Source organism: Schistocerca piceifrons, chromosome 4 (genome assembly GCF_021461385.2).
Source record: "Schistocerca piceifrons isolate TAMUIC-IGC-003096 chromosome 4, iqSchPice1.1, whole genome shotgun sequence".
In the NCBI taxonomy this organism is placed as follows: domain Eukaryota; kingdom Metazoa; phylum Arthropoda; class Insecta; order Orthoptera; family Acrididae; genus Schistocerca; species Schistocerca piceifrons.
Genome location: NC_060141.1, coordinates 221768582 through 221784291, shown reverse-complemented (window position 1 = coordinate 221784291; position 15710 = coordinate 221768582). Strand labels below are relative to the sequence as shown.

Here is a 15710-nt window from a genome sequence, read left to right as displayed (position 1 = left end):
GTATTTTGTATTTTATTAAAACACTCACAGTCATATGCACATAAATATAGAAAATATCATGATGAGTAGAGACATTCACCATTACAATATATGAACCAGAGATGATTATTGTTTGGTACTGAATAATGAAATGACAACGGGTCACAGTCCCGTTACTGTTGGAAGAGATTACTAAAACAGCCTATCATGTGGTATAAAGCAATTTCCTGTCAACTTTAGCTATAGTAAATATTTAAGGATTTATTAACCATAATATCTAATGTCCCATGTATCCTTTATATTTCTGATGTAATTTTATTTACGTGGATGTAAAAAAAGTGAACTCTGAGACTGCAAAGTTATCATAGTCAGATAAATATGGTGGTACTGGCGGTGGTGATGGTGGTGATAATAATAACAATCAGCATGTTACACAGTTTTTCCAGCTGTGATGGACTTTGGAGGCTTGCCCTACATGAGATGATGTAATGTAAAAATATATACTGCCAGTGTTTATACTACACTGAATGATGCAACAATTAAAATACATTATACTAAATGCTACTAGGTTCTATTCTGACATAAAAGCTGGATGTGTGACATATACATGCCAGTTAAAATTTGAACCTCAGCTTTGAGAATTCATTGCCTTCAAACTCACAAAACAACTAACAACTGTCAAATGTTTGATAAACATGTTATTGTGGAGAAATAACATAACTACGTATTCTCACCTGTTTCTGGGCACTCAGAATCTGAACTAGTGCTTGCTTGTAGGCTGAATTTGATGACTTGTCAATTTCAGTGAGAGCAAAATCTACAGCATTCTTGACACCTTCTTCATTGACATCTGCATCCGTAAAGCCCCCTACAAGTGTCTACAGAAGAGTTTACATGTAGTTAGGAGCATATATTGCTGTTTGTTCCAAATTAAAGCTACCAAACACGTAAGTCTGAGTTATAAAAAGTAAAAGATCACCTTAAAATCTAAAGGGTAAAAGTGAAATGTATGCCAAAATGTAAGCACACTAGGAAAGGTACATTGAGATGTTCATTGATAATTCAAAGTAAGAACAAAATAAATCTTAGAATTGTAAGATTAAATCTGCTGGAGACTGATTTCACCACTATCGCTCCTTATGCATGGCTAATAACAGCATTAGGAAAATTACTAGATAACTGGAAAAATACTTTGAATATGTCTAACTAATGAAAATTTGTGCCAAACCAGAGCTTGAACCTAGATTTCCTAGTTATCACGAGCAATCGCCCTAACCTTTAGGTTATGTAAGCATGCCCACAGGTATCAAATGGTTCAAATGGCTCTGAGCACTGTGGGACTTAACATCTGAGGTCATCAGTCCCCTAGAACTTGGAACTACTTAAACCTAACTAACCTAAGGACATCACACACATCCATGCCCGAGGCAGGATTCGAACCTGCGACTGTAGCGGTCGCGCGGTTCCGGACTGTAGCGCCTAGAACCACTCGGCCACCCCGGCCGGCCCCACAGGTATCGTTCAAACTTACATTGTCACTGGTGTTTCCACCTATGAATCCCTAACCAATCACAAGTACTCCCATGGGTTTTGTAAGAATAGCGCACCTGGAAGAATTGAGTCTTGAAGACTATGGCTTACCTTGACACAAGGAATGTATTTCAAACAAATTAGATTCTCCCAATTCAAATTTATGAAGATCTTTTGCTACTGTCATTTCATGGCATTTTATCTTCATTGTAATGCATGTTATGTACCACATTTTGCAACTGTAAAAAAAAGTCTTGTTTGAACCATATGTACTACACTTCATTTTAAAGCATCTTCAGAGGTCAGATTTTTGGCTTCTTACTATGTGTGGAAGAACATTAGGAATCCGGTATAAAGTTAAATAAATCCAACCACTGCAGATGCTTTGAAATAAATTGAAACACGTTTGGTCTAAATAAGACTTATTACATTTTTAGATGGTATGTTACCAGTATTACTTGCATAACTGTGAGCAAAAAGACACATATGTATATCTTAGACCCAGATGCAAGACCTGTCCCGTATATCCTCCCACAACCACCTACTCAAGTCCGGTTACACACATCACCTATTCCATCAAAGGCAGGGCTACCTGTGAAACCAGTCATGCGATCTACAAGCTAAGCTGCAACCACTGTGCTGCATTCTATGTGGGCATGACAACCAACAAGCTGTCTGTTTGCATGAATGGCCACTGACAAACTGTGGCCAAGAAACAAGTGGACCACCCTGCTGCTGAGCACGCTGCCAAACATGACATCCTTCATCTCAATGACTGTTTCACAGCCTGTGCCATATGGATCCTTCCCACCAACACCTTTTCTGCACTGTGCAAATGGGAACTTTCCCTGGAATATATCCTACGTTCCTGTAACCCTCATGGCTTCAACATTCATTAGCCATTGTCCTTACCCATCCAGCTCCTTCCCTGTTCCCATTCCAGCACTACACAGCTCTCATTCCACCATCGCACCGAGTCTTTTTACTTCTTTTCCGCTACCCCTGCCCCCTGCCCCCTGCCTCCCCATCTCTCCCCTGCCCCCAGCTAACCTCCCGACTGCACATAGCTGCACTACACCCTCTCTCCACCTTGTCCCTGCGTGCTCCCCAGGAGCACTGCACTGTCCACCACCCCTACCCCACTATCCCTCCCCACCCCAGCCTCCTCCTTACCCCCACCTGAGACTGCAGTCTTGTGTGTGTGTGTGTGTGTGTGTGTGTGTGTGTGTGTGTGTGTGTATTTTGACAAAGGCCTTACTGGCCAAAAGCTTTTACGTGTGACAGTCTTTTTGTAGTGCCTATCTGTGACTCGGCATCTCCACTGTATGGTGAGTGGCAACTTTCCTTTTCATAATATTATATCTTCATTGTATTCATCTCTCACCATCCATTCATTTCATTTCAGTGCGTGTAATTCAAATGAGAACAAAATGATTCTTCTAGTTCTGAAAGGTTAATAACAGACTAATGAAATGTTGTGCCCATTTGTTGGGTCTCATTTTCAGCTATCTTTATATTCAGTGACTCAACAGTTCTTTTCTAAACAACATAAATGAAAAGCTCCTGCGCTGTTGCAGAGATGATGAATATGTCAATAAAACTTAATTCCTTTACACTAGTCCACCTCGTATATTCACACTAGTCAGCTGCCAACTAGACATATGAAGTAGATTCATTTACAGCAGTCACACTATGTGTGTTTTGCAAATGGATTAAGTGGGATAACAGTTCATCATAAAATACTTTGTCTTTGGTGGTTTACTACCAACAAAAATACATCCAAAGCAAAGCTGGTCAACAGAGCTCATTAACTAGTGAGCAGGTCAGAATTTTCAACTTGTTCACTCCTTCCAGTTATATCCGATTCTGCTGTAGGAGGGTAGGAGGCGGAAAGCAAATGGGAGAGGCGGTCATCTGATGAAAGACAGCAGCAGGACATTGACACTGTGTGTCCCAGTATACTGTTGCAGAACTCATCCAGAATTATTACCATATTTACTCGAATCTAAGCCGCACTTTTTTTCCTGTCTTTGTAATGCAAAAAACCGCTTGCGGCTTAGAATCGAGTGCAAAGCAAGCGGAAGTTCTGAAAAATGTTAGTAGGTGCCGCCACAACTAACTTCTGCCGTCGACTATATGTAGCATGCTTTGTAGACACAAAGATAAATACTGGCGCCAAAACCTCTGCGTCAATAAATAAATTTTAAAAAAGGTGGAAGACGAGCTTTTTTTCTCCGTCCCGAGTTTCCACCATTTTCATACATTATCCAACAAAGTAAATACAAATTCCGTATTGTTCATCTTCGAATGTAGCAGAATTTCAAAGTACTACGAACATACGACTCGCAAGACTGTTTGGGATGTTTGTCAATATGGCCAACTCTACGTTCTGAATTTTTTCCTACCTGTGAGAAGAGATGGTTGCTAATAGGAACCTGATGCAATGTGAATCACATGCACTATTCTCTTCACCATAAGAATAATACGAATATAAACATTTTGCCATGTATTCTTTCGTGTTTGCTGCTATCTCATTTAAATCCTGTCTGCCTCATAAACTACGAAACTAGAGCGAGACAACAGCAAACACGGAAGAATATACGTATCGTGTCATGTTTATATTCGTATTATCTTTATGCCTAATAGAGATACAGTCAGAAATGAAGCACGGCAACTGAATAGATTTTTAAATCTAAGATGACTAATTTCTGTGCAGAATTTGATGTACTAAAGAAGCGGCCGCAAAGATTTTCAAACGGAGAAAAATTTTCGCCTAACTCTCGTTCAGAACATGTTCTATCATACACAGTCTATTATTTGGTTCTTGTTGATCATTATCAAAGAAAGCAGCAGTGTAAGTAACAAGAAATAGCAGTCTCTTGCCATTGTTTCACTAATGAGACGATTCCTCTCTCTCTCTTTTTTTTTTTTTTTTTTAATTGTAAGCAGCGGTAGAGCGCACAAAAGCAAGCCATGCCGCGATCAGCGACAGGCCGTAAACACGCACTATCAGAATGCGACAAACAGTGCATGACACAGTACAGTAATGTATTTTCAGCTTACAGTGGCGTAAACACCTATAACAAAGAAAACGGCACTTATCAGATCAAAGCAAAATAAGCAATCGATTCAAACCAGACGAAGCACGTGAAAAAGGAAGGGTACCCGTATAAATACTGACGGAGCGCCTGACGCATAGCAATGGCTACCTGGTAAAGCTTAACTGCTAGGCTTACGACTCGAACCAAACTACTGTAGCTGTATCGTCATTCATTCGACCTAAATTGTGTCTCATATTACAATGGACCAACTTTGTTTCAATTTCGATGTGCGGCCTAAAACTTTTCTCTCCCCTTGAATTTCGAGTCTCAAATTTCAGGTGCAGCTTAGATTCGGGAAATTTTTTTTTTCCTTTATTTCGAGTCTCATTTTTCAGGTGCGGCTTGGATTCGAGTAAATACGGTATCAAAAAAAAAAAGAGAGAGAGAGAAGGAGAAGAAGAAAAAGAAGAAAACTGCACACTTCCATTTGAAAAATCTAATTTCATACCTGCTTCTCAGTGGTTAATACTGTTACAAAGAAATGCAGCTATTATTTTATGATCCCATTGTGTCTATTTCTCCAAGTGAAAGTAGATTTCTACATCTATACTCTGCAGACCATCATAAAGTGCATGGCAGAGGATAAGCCCCATTGTACCAGTTATTAGGGTCTCTTCCCATCCCATTCACATATGGAGAGCAGGAAGAGTGACTGTCTGAATGCCTTGTGCATGCTGTAATTGTTCTACTTTAGTCCTTAACATCACTGTATGAGCAATACAAAGGGGGTTGTAGTATATTCCTAGAGTCATCATTTAAAGCCAGTTCTTGAAACTTTGTTAAGAAAGTTTCTTGGGTTAGTTTAGACCTATCTTCAAGAATCTTCCAGTTCAGTTTCTTCTCTCTCACAGATCAAACAAACCTGTGACAATTCATGCTGCTCTTCTCTGTATACATTCAATATCACCTGTTAGCCCGATTTGGTGCATGTCCAGCACATTTCAGCAATATTCTAGAATGGATCACACAAGTGATTCATAAGCAATCTCCTTTCTAGACTGACTTTGCTTCCCCAGTATTCTATCAATAAACTATGAACCATGAGGTAAGGGATTGGGAGCAGGGTTTGTGTAAGGATGGACGTGTATATTGTGTAGGTTCGGTGGACGGCAGAATACCACGGTAGGAGGGGTAGGAAGGATAGTGGGTAGGACATTTCTCATTTCAGGGCACTACAAGACGTAATCGAAACCCTGGCGGAGAATGTAATTCAGTTCAGATGCAAGACCTGTCCCACACATCCTCCTACCACCACCTACTCCAGTCCAGTCACTAATCTTACCTATCACATCAAAGGCAGGGCTACCTGTGAAAACAGTCATGTATCTACAAGCTAAGTTGCAACCACTGTGCTGCATTCTATGTAGGCATGACAAACAACAAGCTGTCTGTCCGCATGAACGGCCACCGACAAACTGTGACCAAGAAACAAGTGGACCACCCTTTTGCTGAACATGCTGCCAAACATGATATCCTTCATTTCAGTGAGTGCGTCACAGCCTGTGCCATATGGATCCTTCCCACCAACACCAGCTTTTCTGAATTGCGCAGGTGGAAACTTTCCCTGCAAGACATCCTACTTTCCAGTAACCCTCCTGGCCTCAACCTTCATTAGTCACTCTCCTCACCCATCCAGCCCCCTCCCTGTTCCCATTCCAGCACTACACAGCCGTCATTTCAACGCCACACCCAGTCTTTTAATTTCTTTTATTTTTATTTCTCTCGTTTCCGCTACTTACCTCCTCCCCCCTCCGCACCTTCTCTCCTACCCTCCATCTAAACTGCAACACTTCACTGTCGGCCACTCCCACCATACTATCCCTACCCCTCCCCGCCCCAGTCTCCTCCTCCCCCTACGCAGTCGCCACTCCCATCATGCACTGGTGCTGCTGCAGATGCGTGTGCAAGTTGCTCTTGCATGAGAGTGTGTGTGTGCGTGTGTGTATGTATGTATGTCTACTGCTGACAAAGGCCTTAATGGCCGAAAGCTATGTTTGTGCGAATCTTTTTATTTTGCCTATCGCAGCTCAGCATCTCCACTATATGGTGAGTGGCAACTTTCCTTCTCTCGTATTGTTACATTCCATCCTGGATTTTCCATTGTTTGACCAGAATTTCTTTGAGTTTTGTGAAAGACCATTTGTCAATATTCTGCTACAGTGATCACTGAAGGTTTTATGCATAGCTCTCTTGACAGTGAGACAAATGCATTTCATTCTGCATCTCTATGTCTATATAGTCCTACACATTGTTTTATAACTATTATGCAATTACCAATATTCTTGGCATATCAAACAAAACACCTACACTAAATGGATGCCTCACCCTATATTTCGTATTTGTCGAAGTGATGCTACCCTCTATCCCGGTTTTCGCTTTACTTAGACAAAACACCTCCAGTTGTTTTGATAATAGTACCTACAGTAAAAATCAAGAGGTCAAATTATGGAGACTGGTAATTTGTTGAATTGTTTTTGGTTAATACTTAGTGATTCAAAACAAGAACAAACATCTCAATGAGCTAAGGCATCAATCAATGCCAATGCAAGTGCAGTCAAGACACCTGACAGGAACCTTAGAAAGCAACTGAGCCAGCAACCAAATGTCAAGAATATGCTAATTACTATCTAATTACTACCCACTGAATGCACTGATAAAAGGTAATGTAACAATACTGGTGCTTACTGGAAAGGTAAATGGCAATCAAAGCAGTGGACGGAATCCACTGAGCATGCACAATAAATTATGAAGTCCATTTCATCTGCTGGAATGTGTTTGGTCTGTATTTCTCAGATGCAAATTGAATCCATCTTGCTGCTTGTCTTCTGCAATTGCATAAAAAGAAACTGGTGGACACTACACAAATGAAGCCACAATTCCAAAGGAAAGAAATCATAGTTCATCAGGACAGTGCACGTCATGACAGAGGACACTTTGGCAATCCGAGAACTGAGAAATCTGAAGTAAAAACAACCACACTTTTTTGATGTGGGAACACACATTGTGTCAAATCTTGTAAAGACGTCTGTAGTGAGGAAACGTCCCAAGATCAATAGATTATTTTGCTAACCTCCAGAATCACACTTCAGGAATGCTACCAGTTCAGTAGAGAAACATTAGCTAATGTACATTAACCTAAAATGGGACTACATCAAAATTAAGAGCAAGTTTTTTGTAAACAATGTCAAGTTTTCATAAAAGGCTATGCAAAATTATGATACATAAAAGTGATGGCAAAAATAATAGAGAGAAAGAGCTTAAAAGGAAGACGGAAGGAAAAATAGCTGTACATACACACTAATTTCATACTTTACTGTCTTAAAAATAATAATAATAATAATAATAATAACAACAATGTTAAAATGTAATCTCACTTTTCACTTGACAAATGATCAGTTTTTTTTGTTATTTAATTAATTAATTAATACTACTCTCAGATTCAATTTTATCTAAAATTTCAATTACAGCATTAATGTAAATTTACTGCTTTCATAAGTCAATGCAGCTATGTACTGGAGAGCTAAAATCAATTTAATACCCACAATATTGTTAGCCAGAATTTACATCTCTGAGGCTAAAGATGAAAGCAAGTCAAAAAGTAAAGGAGTTTTTTTAAAAAAGAAACTTTTCATTGGGGAAACAACAGTGCCTGTAACATCATTTTTCCACATAATCTCCTCAACTTTATGCACTTGGACCATCTCTTGACAAACTTTGTATGTCTCCACAACCTCATCATCAGTGAAAATGAGTAATGACAGAAATGCTCCTTCACTGAATAAAAAGTGTAAAAGTTACTTAGAACTAGGTCAAAATTGAAAGGTGAGAATTTCAGTAACTCTAAAATGCAAGATTTTGAATGTACCATTTGTTTTCTCACTTGTATGGTGGTGAGAATTTTCTTTAAACAGCGTCATACTTTTTGAATTTTCCTTCTCCTCTTTGCTTTGTTTATGGGTTTAAAATGTCACAGTAACTCACTGTAGCTGCCGCTATTCAGCTGTAGGAGTGTAATGAATCAGCACTGGAACTTCCACGTCCCAAAATAGTGTCATTAAACATCCTGCAAAACTTGGCTCGAACTTTTTTGCTACATGTAAAGATGGATTTCTCCACACCAAGCTCTGCTCTGCCATTTACTCTGTGCTTCACAGTGACGAATCCATGGAGTCTTCTCTTTCCTCTTCAGAATGCCTTAATGTGATTTTGACATTTCTAAATATACTTCTTTGTGTCTGTCTGGCAATTTAATGGTACCAAACAAGCACAAACTTAGCAATAGTTTAGAGATTCTCGAACTATTGCAGTAACAGAACAGTGGCTGATGTTCAGCCTGTACACAAAGTCATCATTCTGGCATTATGATTATCAATTATGATGAATCATTTGCTCAGCTGTCTCTATGTTTTTGAAGTGGATGGTGTACCCTAGCACTTTTCATGTTGTTGTTGTTGTGGTCTTCAGTCCTGAGACTGGTTTGATGCAGCTCTCCATGCTACTCTATCTTGTGCAAGCTTCTTCATCTCCCAGTACCTACTGCAACCTACATCCTTCTGAATCTGCTTAGTGTATTCATCTCTTGGTCTGCTTAGTGTATTCATCTCTTGGTCTCCCTCTACGATTTTTACCCTCCACGCTGCCCTCCAATGCTAAATTTGTGATCCCTTGATGCCTCAAAACATGTCCTACCAACCGATCCCTTCTTCCAGTCAAGTTGTGCCACAAACTTCTCTTCTCCCCAATCCTATTCAATACCTCCTCATTAGTTACGTGATCTACCCACCTTATCTTCAGCATTCTTCTGTAGCACCACATTTCGAAAGCTTCTATTCTCTTCTTGTCCAAACTACTTATCCTCCATGTTTCACTTCCATACATGGCTACACTCCATACAAATACTTTCAGAAACGACTTCCTGGCACTTGAATCTATACTCGATGTTAACAAATTTCTCTTCTTGAGAAACGCTTTCCTTGCCATTGCCAGTCTACGTTTTGTATCCTCTCTACTTCGAACATCATCAGTTATTTTACTCCCTAAATAGCAAAACTCCTTTACTACTTTAAGTGTCTCATTTCCTAATCTAATTCCCTCAGCATCACCCGATTTAATTTGACTACATTCCACTATCCTTGTTTTGCTTTTGTTGATGTTCATCCTATATCCTCCTTTCAAGACACTGTTCATTCCGTTCAACTGCTCTTAGAAGTCCTTTGCTGTCTCTGACAGAATTACAATGTCATCGGCGAACCTCAAAGTTTTTACTACTTCTCCATGAATTTTAATACCTACTCCGAATTTTTCTTTTGTTTCCTTTACTGCTTGCTCAATATACAGATTGAATAACATTGGGGACAGGCTACAACCCTGCCTCACTCCTTTCCCAACCACTGCTTCCCTTTCATGCCCCTCGACTCGTATAACTGCCATCTGGTTTCTGCACAAATTGTAAATAGCCTTTCGCTGCCTGTATTTTACCACTGCCACCTTCAGAATTTGAAAGAGAGTATTCCAGTTAACATTGTCAAAAGCTTTCTCTAAGTCTACAAATGCTAGAAACGTAGGTTTGCCTTTTCTTAATCTTTCTTCTAAGATAAGTCATAAGGTTAGTATTGCCTCACGTGTTCCAACATTTCTACGGAATCCAAACTGATCTTCCCCGAGGTCCGCGTCTACCAGTTTTTCCATTCGTCTGTTAAGAATTTGCGTTAGTATTTTGCAGCTGTGACTTATTAAACTGATAGTTCGGTAATTTTCACATCTGTCAACACCTGCTTTCTTTGGGATTGGAATTATTATATTCTTCTTGAAGTCTGAGGGTATTTCGCCTGTCTCATACATCTTGCTCACCAGATGGTAGAGTTTTGTCATGACTGGCTCTCCCAAGGCCATCAGTAGTTCTAATGGAATGCTGTCTATTCCCGGGGCCTTGTTTCGACTCAGGTCTTTCAGTGCTCTGTCAAACTCTTCACGCAGTATCTTATCTCCCATTTCGTCTTCATCTACATCCTCTTCCATTTCCATAGTATTGTCCTCAAGTACATCGCCCTTGTATAAACCCTCTATATACTCCTTCCACCTTTCTGCCTTCCCTTCCTTGCTTATAACTGGGATGCCATCTGAGCTCTTGATATTCATACAAGTGGTTCTCTTCTCTCCAAAGGTCTCTTTAATTTTCCTGTAGGCAGTATCTATCTTACCCCTAGTGAGACAAGCCTCTACATCCTTACATTTGTCCTCTAGCCATCCCTGCTTAGCCATTTTGCACTTCCTGTCGATGTCAATTTTGAGACGTTTGTATTCCTTTTTGCCTGCTTCATTTACTGCATTTTTAAATTTTCTCCTTTCATCAATTAAATTCAATATTTCTTCTGTTACCCAAGGATTTCTATTAGCCCTCGTCTTTTTACTTACTTGATCCTCTGCTGCCTTCACTACTTCATCCCTCAGAGCTACCCATTCTTCTTCTACTGTATTTCTTTCCCCCATTCCTGTCAATTGTTCCCTTATGCTCTCCCTGAAACTCTCTACAACCTCTGGTTCTTTCAGTTTATCCAGGTCCCATCTCCTTAAATTCCCACCTTTTTGCAATTTCTTCAGTTTCAATCTGCAGTTCATAACCAATAGATTGTGGTCAGAATCCACATCTTGCCCAGGAAATGTCTTACAATTTAAAACCTGGTTCCTAAATCTCTGTCTTACCATTATATAATCTATCTGATACCTTTTAGTATCTCCAGGATTCTTCCAGGTATACAGCCTTCTTTTATGATTCTTGAACCAAGTGTTAGCTATGATTAAGTTATGCTCTGTGCAAAATTCTACAAGCCGGCTTCCTCTTTCATTTCTTCCCCCCAATCCATATTCACCTACTATGTTTCCTTCTCTCCCTTTTCCTACTGACGAATTCCAGTCACCCATGACACCTAAATTTTCGTCTCCCTTCACTATCTGAATAATTTCTTTTATCTCGTCATACATTTCATCAATTTCTTCATCATCTGCAGAGCTAGTTGCCATATAAACTTGTACTACTGTAGTAGGCATGGGCTTTGTGTCTATCTTGGCCACAATAATGCGTTCACTATGCTGTTTGTAGTAGCTTACCCGCACTCCTATTTTTTTATTCATTATTAAACCTACTCCTGCATTACCCCTATTTGATTTTGTATTTATAACCCTGTAATCACCTGACCAAAAGTCTTGTTCCTCCTGCCACCGAACTTCACTAATTCCCACTATATCTAACTTTAACCTATCCATTTCCCTTTTTAAATTTTCTAACCTACCTGCCCGATTAAGGGATCTGACATTCCACGCTCCGATCCGTAGAACGCCAGTTTTCTTTCTCCTGATAACGACGTCCTCCTGAGTAGTCCCCGCCCAGAGATCTGAATGGGGGACTATTTTACCTCCGGAATATTTTACCCAAGAGGACGCCATCATCATTTAATCATACAGTAAAGCTGCATGTCCTCGGGAAAAATTACGGCTGTAGTTTCCCCTTGCTTTCAGCCGTTCGCAGTAACAGCACAGCAAGGCCGTTTTGGTTAATGTTACAAGGCCAGATCAGTCAATCATCCAGACTGTTGCCCCTGCAACTACTGAAAAGGCTGCTGCCCCTCTTCAGGAACCACACGTTTGTCTGGCCTCTCAACAGGTACCCCTCCGTTGTGGTTGCACCTACGGTACGGCCATCTGTATCGCTGAGGCACGCAAGCCTCCCCACCAACGGCAAGGTCCATGGTTCATTACAGAATAAAATCTTCTCGGTTTTCACGCTGTGTCAATTCCAATATAATTCTCAACCTTTTGATGGCTAGCTCTGCCATTGTTGCCAGGAGTATTGGAATTGACAAGGCTTGAAAACCAAAAAGATTTTATTCAGTCATGTCACCACAAAGAACTCCTAGGACACTTTTCATCATAGCCATATCTGTCACTTAAAACAATGTATCACTCAATTTTTCTTTGTTTACAAAGAAAGCTGTCACATACTACACCTACATTCTGTGAATAATCTTCGCAGCTTTAGACTCTTCAGAATACAAATTTCAATCACCCCCTCGTTTCTTCCTTGGCACATGAAGTTAACAGGGTACTCATAGTAAATTGCTCTGAAACTGCTATTGATAGAGTATCTGGTGAACCAACACAGCTTTCACACAAGAACAACAGTGAGATTGGGGTGTGCCACTGCTGAGTCGGTGCTGTCAACTTATGTAGGAGAAAGAAATACTTTTATTTACTGACTTGCCTTCACATTCTAATGAACTGTACAAAGAGTGGCTAACAACGCAGTTTTTTTGCTTCGTTTCTTATTACCGTATCTGAGGATTTTCAGTTTCCTGACTTCTACTACCAGCTGTTACAAGAGCTTTTCACCAAATATAAAACCATGGTCTGAACCCTGGATAGGGTGCATAGTCTACATAGAAATAATTTTCATTTCTAATACTGTGAGTGTGAATTTTACAGTTAATTCCATCATAAATTCACCCTTGTTAATAACCAGAAACACAATTAGAAAGCATATGTTTTAGCATGTAAGATAACAATTCCGGGGTCAATATTATTCTTATTGGGTGCATCTGTAAAATAAATACTTTTGACCTTAATTGGATTGTTCCAGTAGGACAGAGTGGGTATGCAAAATATACTAGCAATCGCATCTGCAAGTCAAGGCAATGAGAGTTATTTGTAATTGCAAAGCAGGCAGAAATGAGCCTTTCAATTAATTAACCAAATGTCATCACACAGCAGTTTGCTATCCATCTGAATGCCTAAGAACTTTGTATGTGGAGCCTCACAGAGTGTGCCCATTGATTTAGACTTTTTGGGCCTGTCAATCATTTTTATTGGTTTGATATAACAGATATTGCATCATGGATTTCACTTTCTGAGGCCCTTCCCCCAGGCAAAAATCTGCAGTGGAAAATGCGGAAGTCCCTCAACAGACTAAGAAGTGGGGTGGGTGGAACAAAGGATAATAAGGCCAAATGGAACTGTCTTGGGGACCCATCAACTTTATGAGAATGTGCAGCCAAACAAACCACCAAATACCTGTACAGATGTTCTCAGTGGCCAGTTTCCTGCACGTTAGAGGACCTATTGTGGGCAAGGGTAATGTTGTCGAGGTCGCTAAGTTCTGGTGTGATTGTTTAGTGTTTGTAATCTGTTTATACATAACTATTGTTATATGACTCTAATTGCCTCACATTGCGTCTATATTTCCTTTGTATGTATTAATTTTATATATTTAGTCTGTTTTTTTTCTTTTTGTCTATTTTGTATGTAACACTTTTGACACAAATAAATAAAAATCTTTGTACCATAAGATAAAGGGTCAGATGTGAATCAACTGTAAGCCTATTTCCATTACTTCCTGGCTGTCTCATATGTATGTGTCTGGATCTTTTATCTGTATAACTCTGTCTTAACCAGACACCACAATGTTCAAGAGTCCTCCAGTTTCTCAAGAAAACCATGTATGTAGGTCAAGAACAAGAGCACCTAAGTGCCAAACCTTGTGGGACATCATATTTAGTGTTTCCCATTCAGAAGTTGGCCTTATTCCTGTCGCACATATTGTAGTATTTTAGTAGTCTGGTTGAATTACCAAATGCTATTGCTTTTTGAAGACCTAATGATTTTTACGACCACTATAGCAAATTATTTGACAAAATTAGTGCCCAGTAGTGGAGATTGCAGTGTGTCTCCATGTAAGTCTAATAGGTGTGCATTTGACGGACCATTTCTTGATGCACTATTTTCAGCTACCATTAAGAAGAATTCATGAATTCAGTGACTGATGATCTGAATAATATTATCTGTCTCACTGCTACTTTCACAAGGGAGTAGAATATCATTTGTCTTAATGAGTTTATTTGTATCATCCTAAACAATGCTCCAAACTGCTCTTACCTTGTTCCTGGACTTTTGAATTTTTTATGCGTAATGTGTGGTTAAAGCCTTTTTGATAATATGGTGAAGAATTTTGGAATACTACTTGCAATACATTTTTAGGTCTTGGTTAAAGACATTACTCTGCATCAAGTAAAGCTGCCTCAAACCAGCACAAGATACTTTGATTCCAGATGTCACACACCCCCTCTTGGATTTCACTAATTATACCTAACTTGTTGTGAAGAAAAACTAGTTTTATAATTTTTTACAGATATTGTTAAAAAAATAATGAAATTTTTCATCTACTATGTGCCCTTGGTAAACTTCTTTTCACAGTTCATCCTGTTAATTCTCTCTGAACAGTGTAATTAACTTAGTATTTGTGTTCTGTTAAATTGTGTTTCTTTTCTGCTCCATTCTTAATTAAACTTGATGGACAGATTTGCTCTATCGCTACCATTGGACCATCATAGTCAGATATAATTTATTATGCAGCTCACAACTATTTCGTAAAGGATAACTGAATTCAGAAGTAAATTATCAACACTGTTGCATTATTTATTCCTGTTCTTGTTGGTAATGTTACTGTGGATGTCAAACCAAAGCTGGACATCAATAACTTTAGCTGCACACAATCAAAGCTACACAAAATGAAATAAATACTGAAACCTCCCCCACACAGTGTCTTTTGCAGTTATTCCTGGTAAGTGTTACTGGTGTTTAAAACATTTGTCATTTTGAACCTTACACTGTCAGGATCACTATCTTATATATTTCCAAAACTATTACTGAAGTGCAGCACTTCAGGACTTTTCAGTGCAGTACCCATTTAGGTCTAAAAGTACATGTAGTCACTGTCACATTCTTCATGTTACATCTGTAGTAATGTGATATTAACTAGTATCCAACAAGTAGTGGATCAGATTCCTTATTTAACAATTTTCTCATGATGTGATGGAAAAGTCCAGATGCATGACTGTTACCGTCTGAAATGTCCAAGTTGACATTTTTTTGTGTTCAGCAGCTTGAAACAGGGCAAGGTGGAATAACTCCCTTTATTCTGACATTATTTTAATAATGCTATTTTTTTCTCTTATATGGGGCGGTTCTACTAAATGGAGACGAAAGTGAAATACGCGAGGTAGTGGAAAGAATGGGTGGAATGCACAAAAAAATTAAATACATTGTGGAATC

The 15710-nt window shown here is 39.3% G+C and overlaps 1 protein-coding gene across 1 annotated transcript in view; it reads right to left on the bottom strand.

Moving 5' to 3' along the window:
- LOC124794887 (multicystatin) overlaps positions 1-15710 on the bottom strand; it is a 189125-nt gene that overhangs the window by 126810 nt on the left and 46605 nt on the right. The window contains exon 5 of the mRNA XM_047258583.1: positions 714-857. Within this exon, the coding sequence (XP_047114539.1) occupies positions 714-857 (144 nt within the window). The remainder of the gene's footprint in view (positions 1-713; positions 858-15710) is intronic.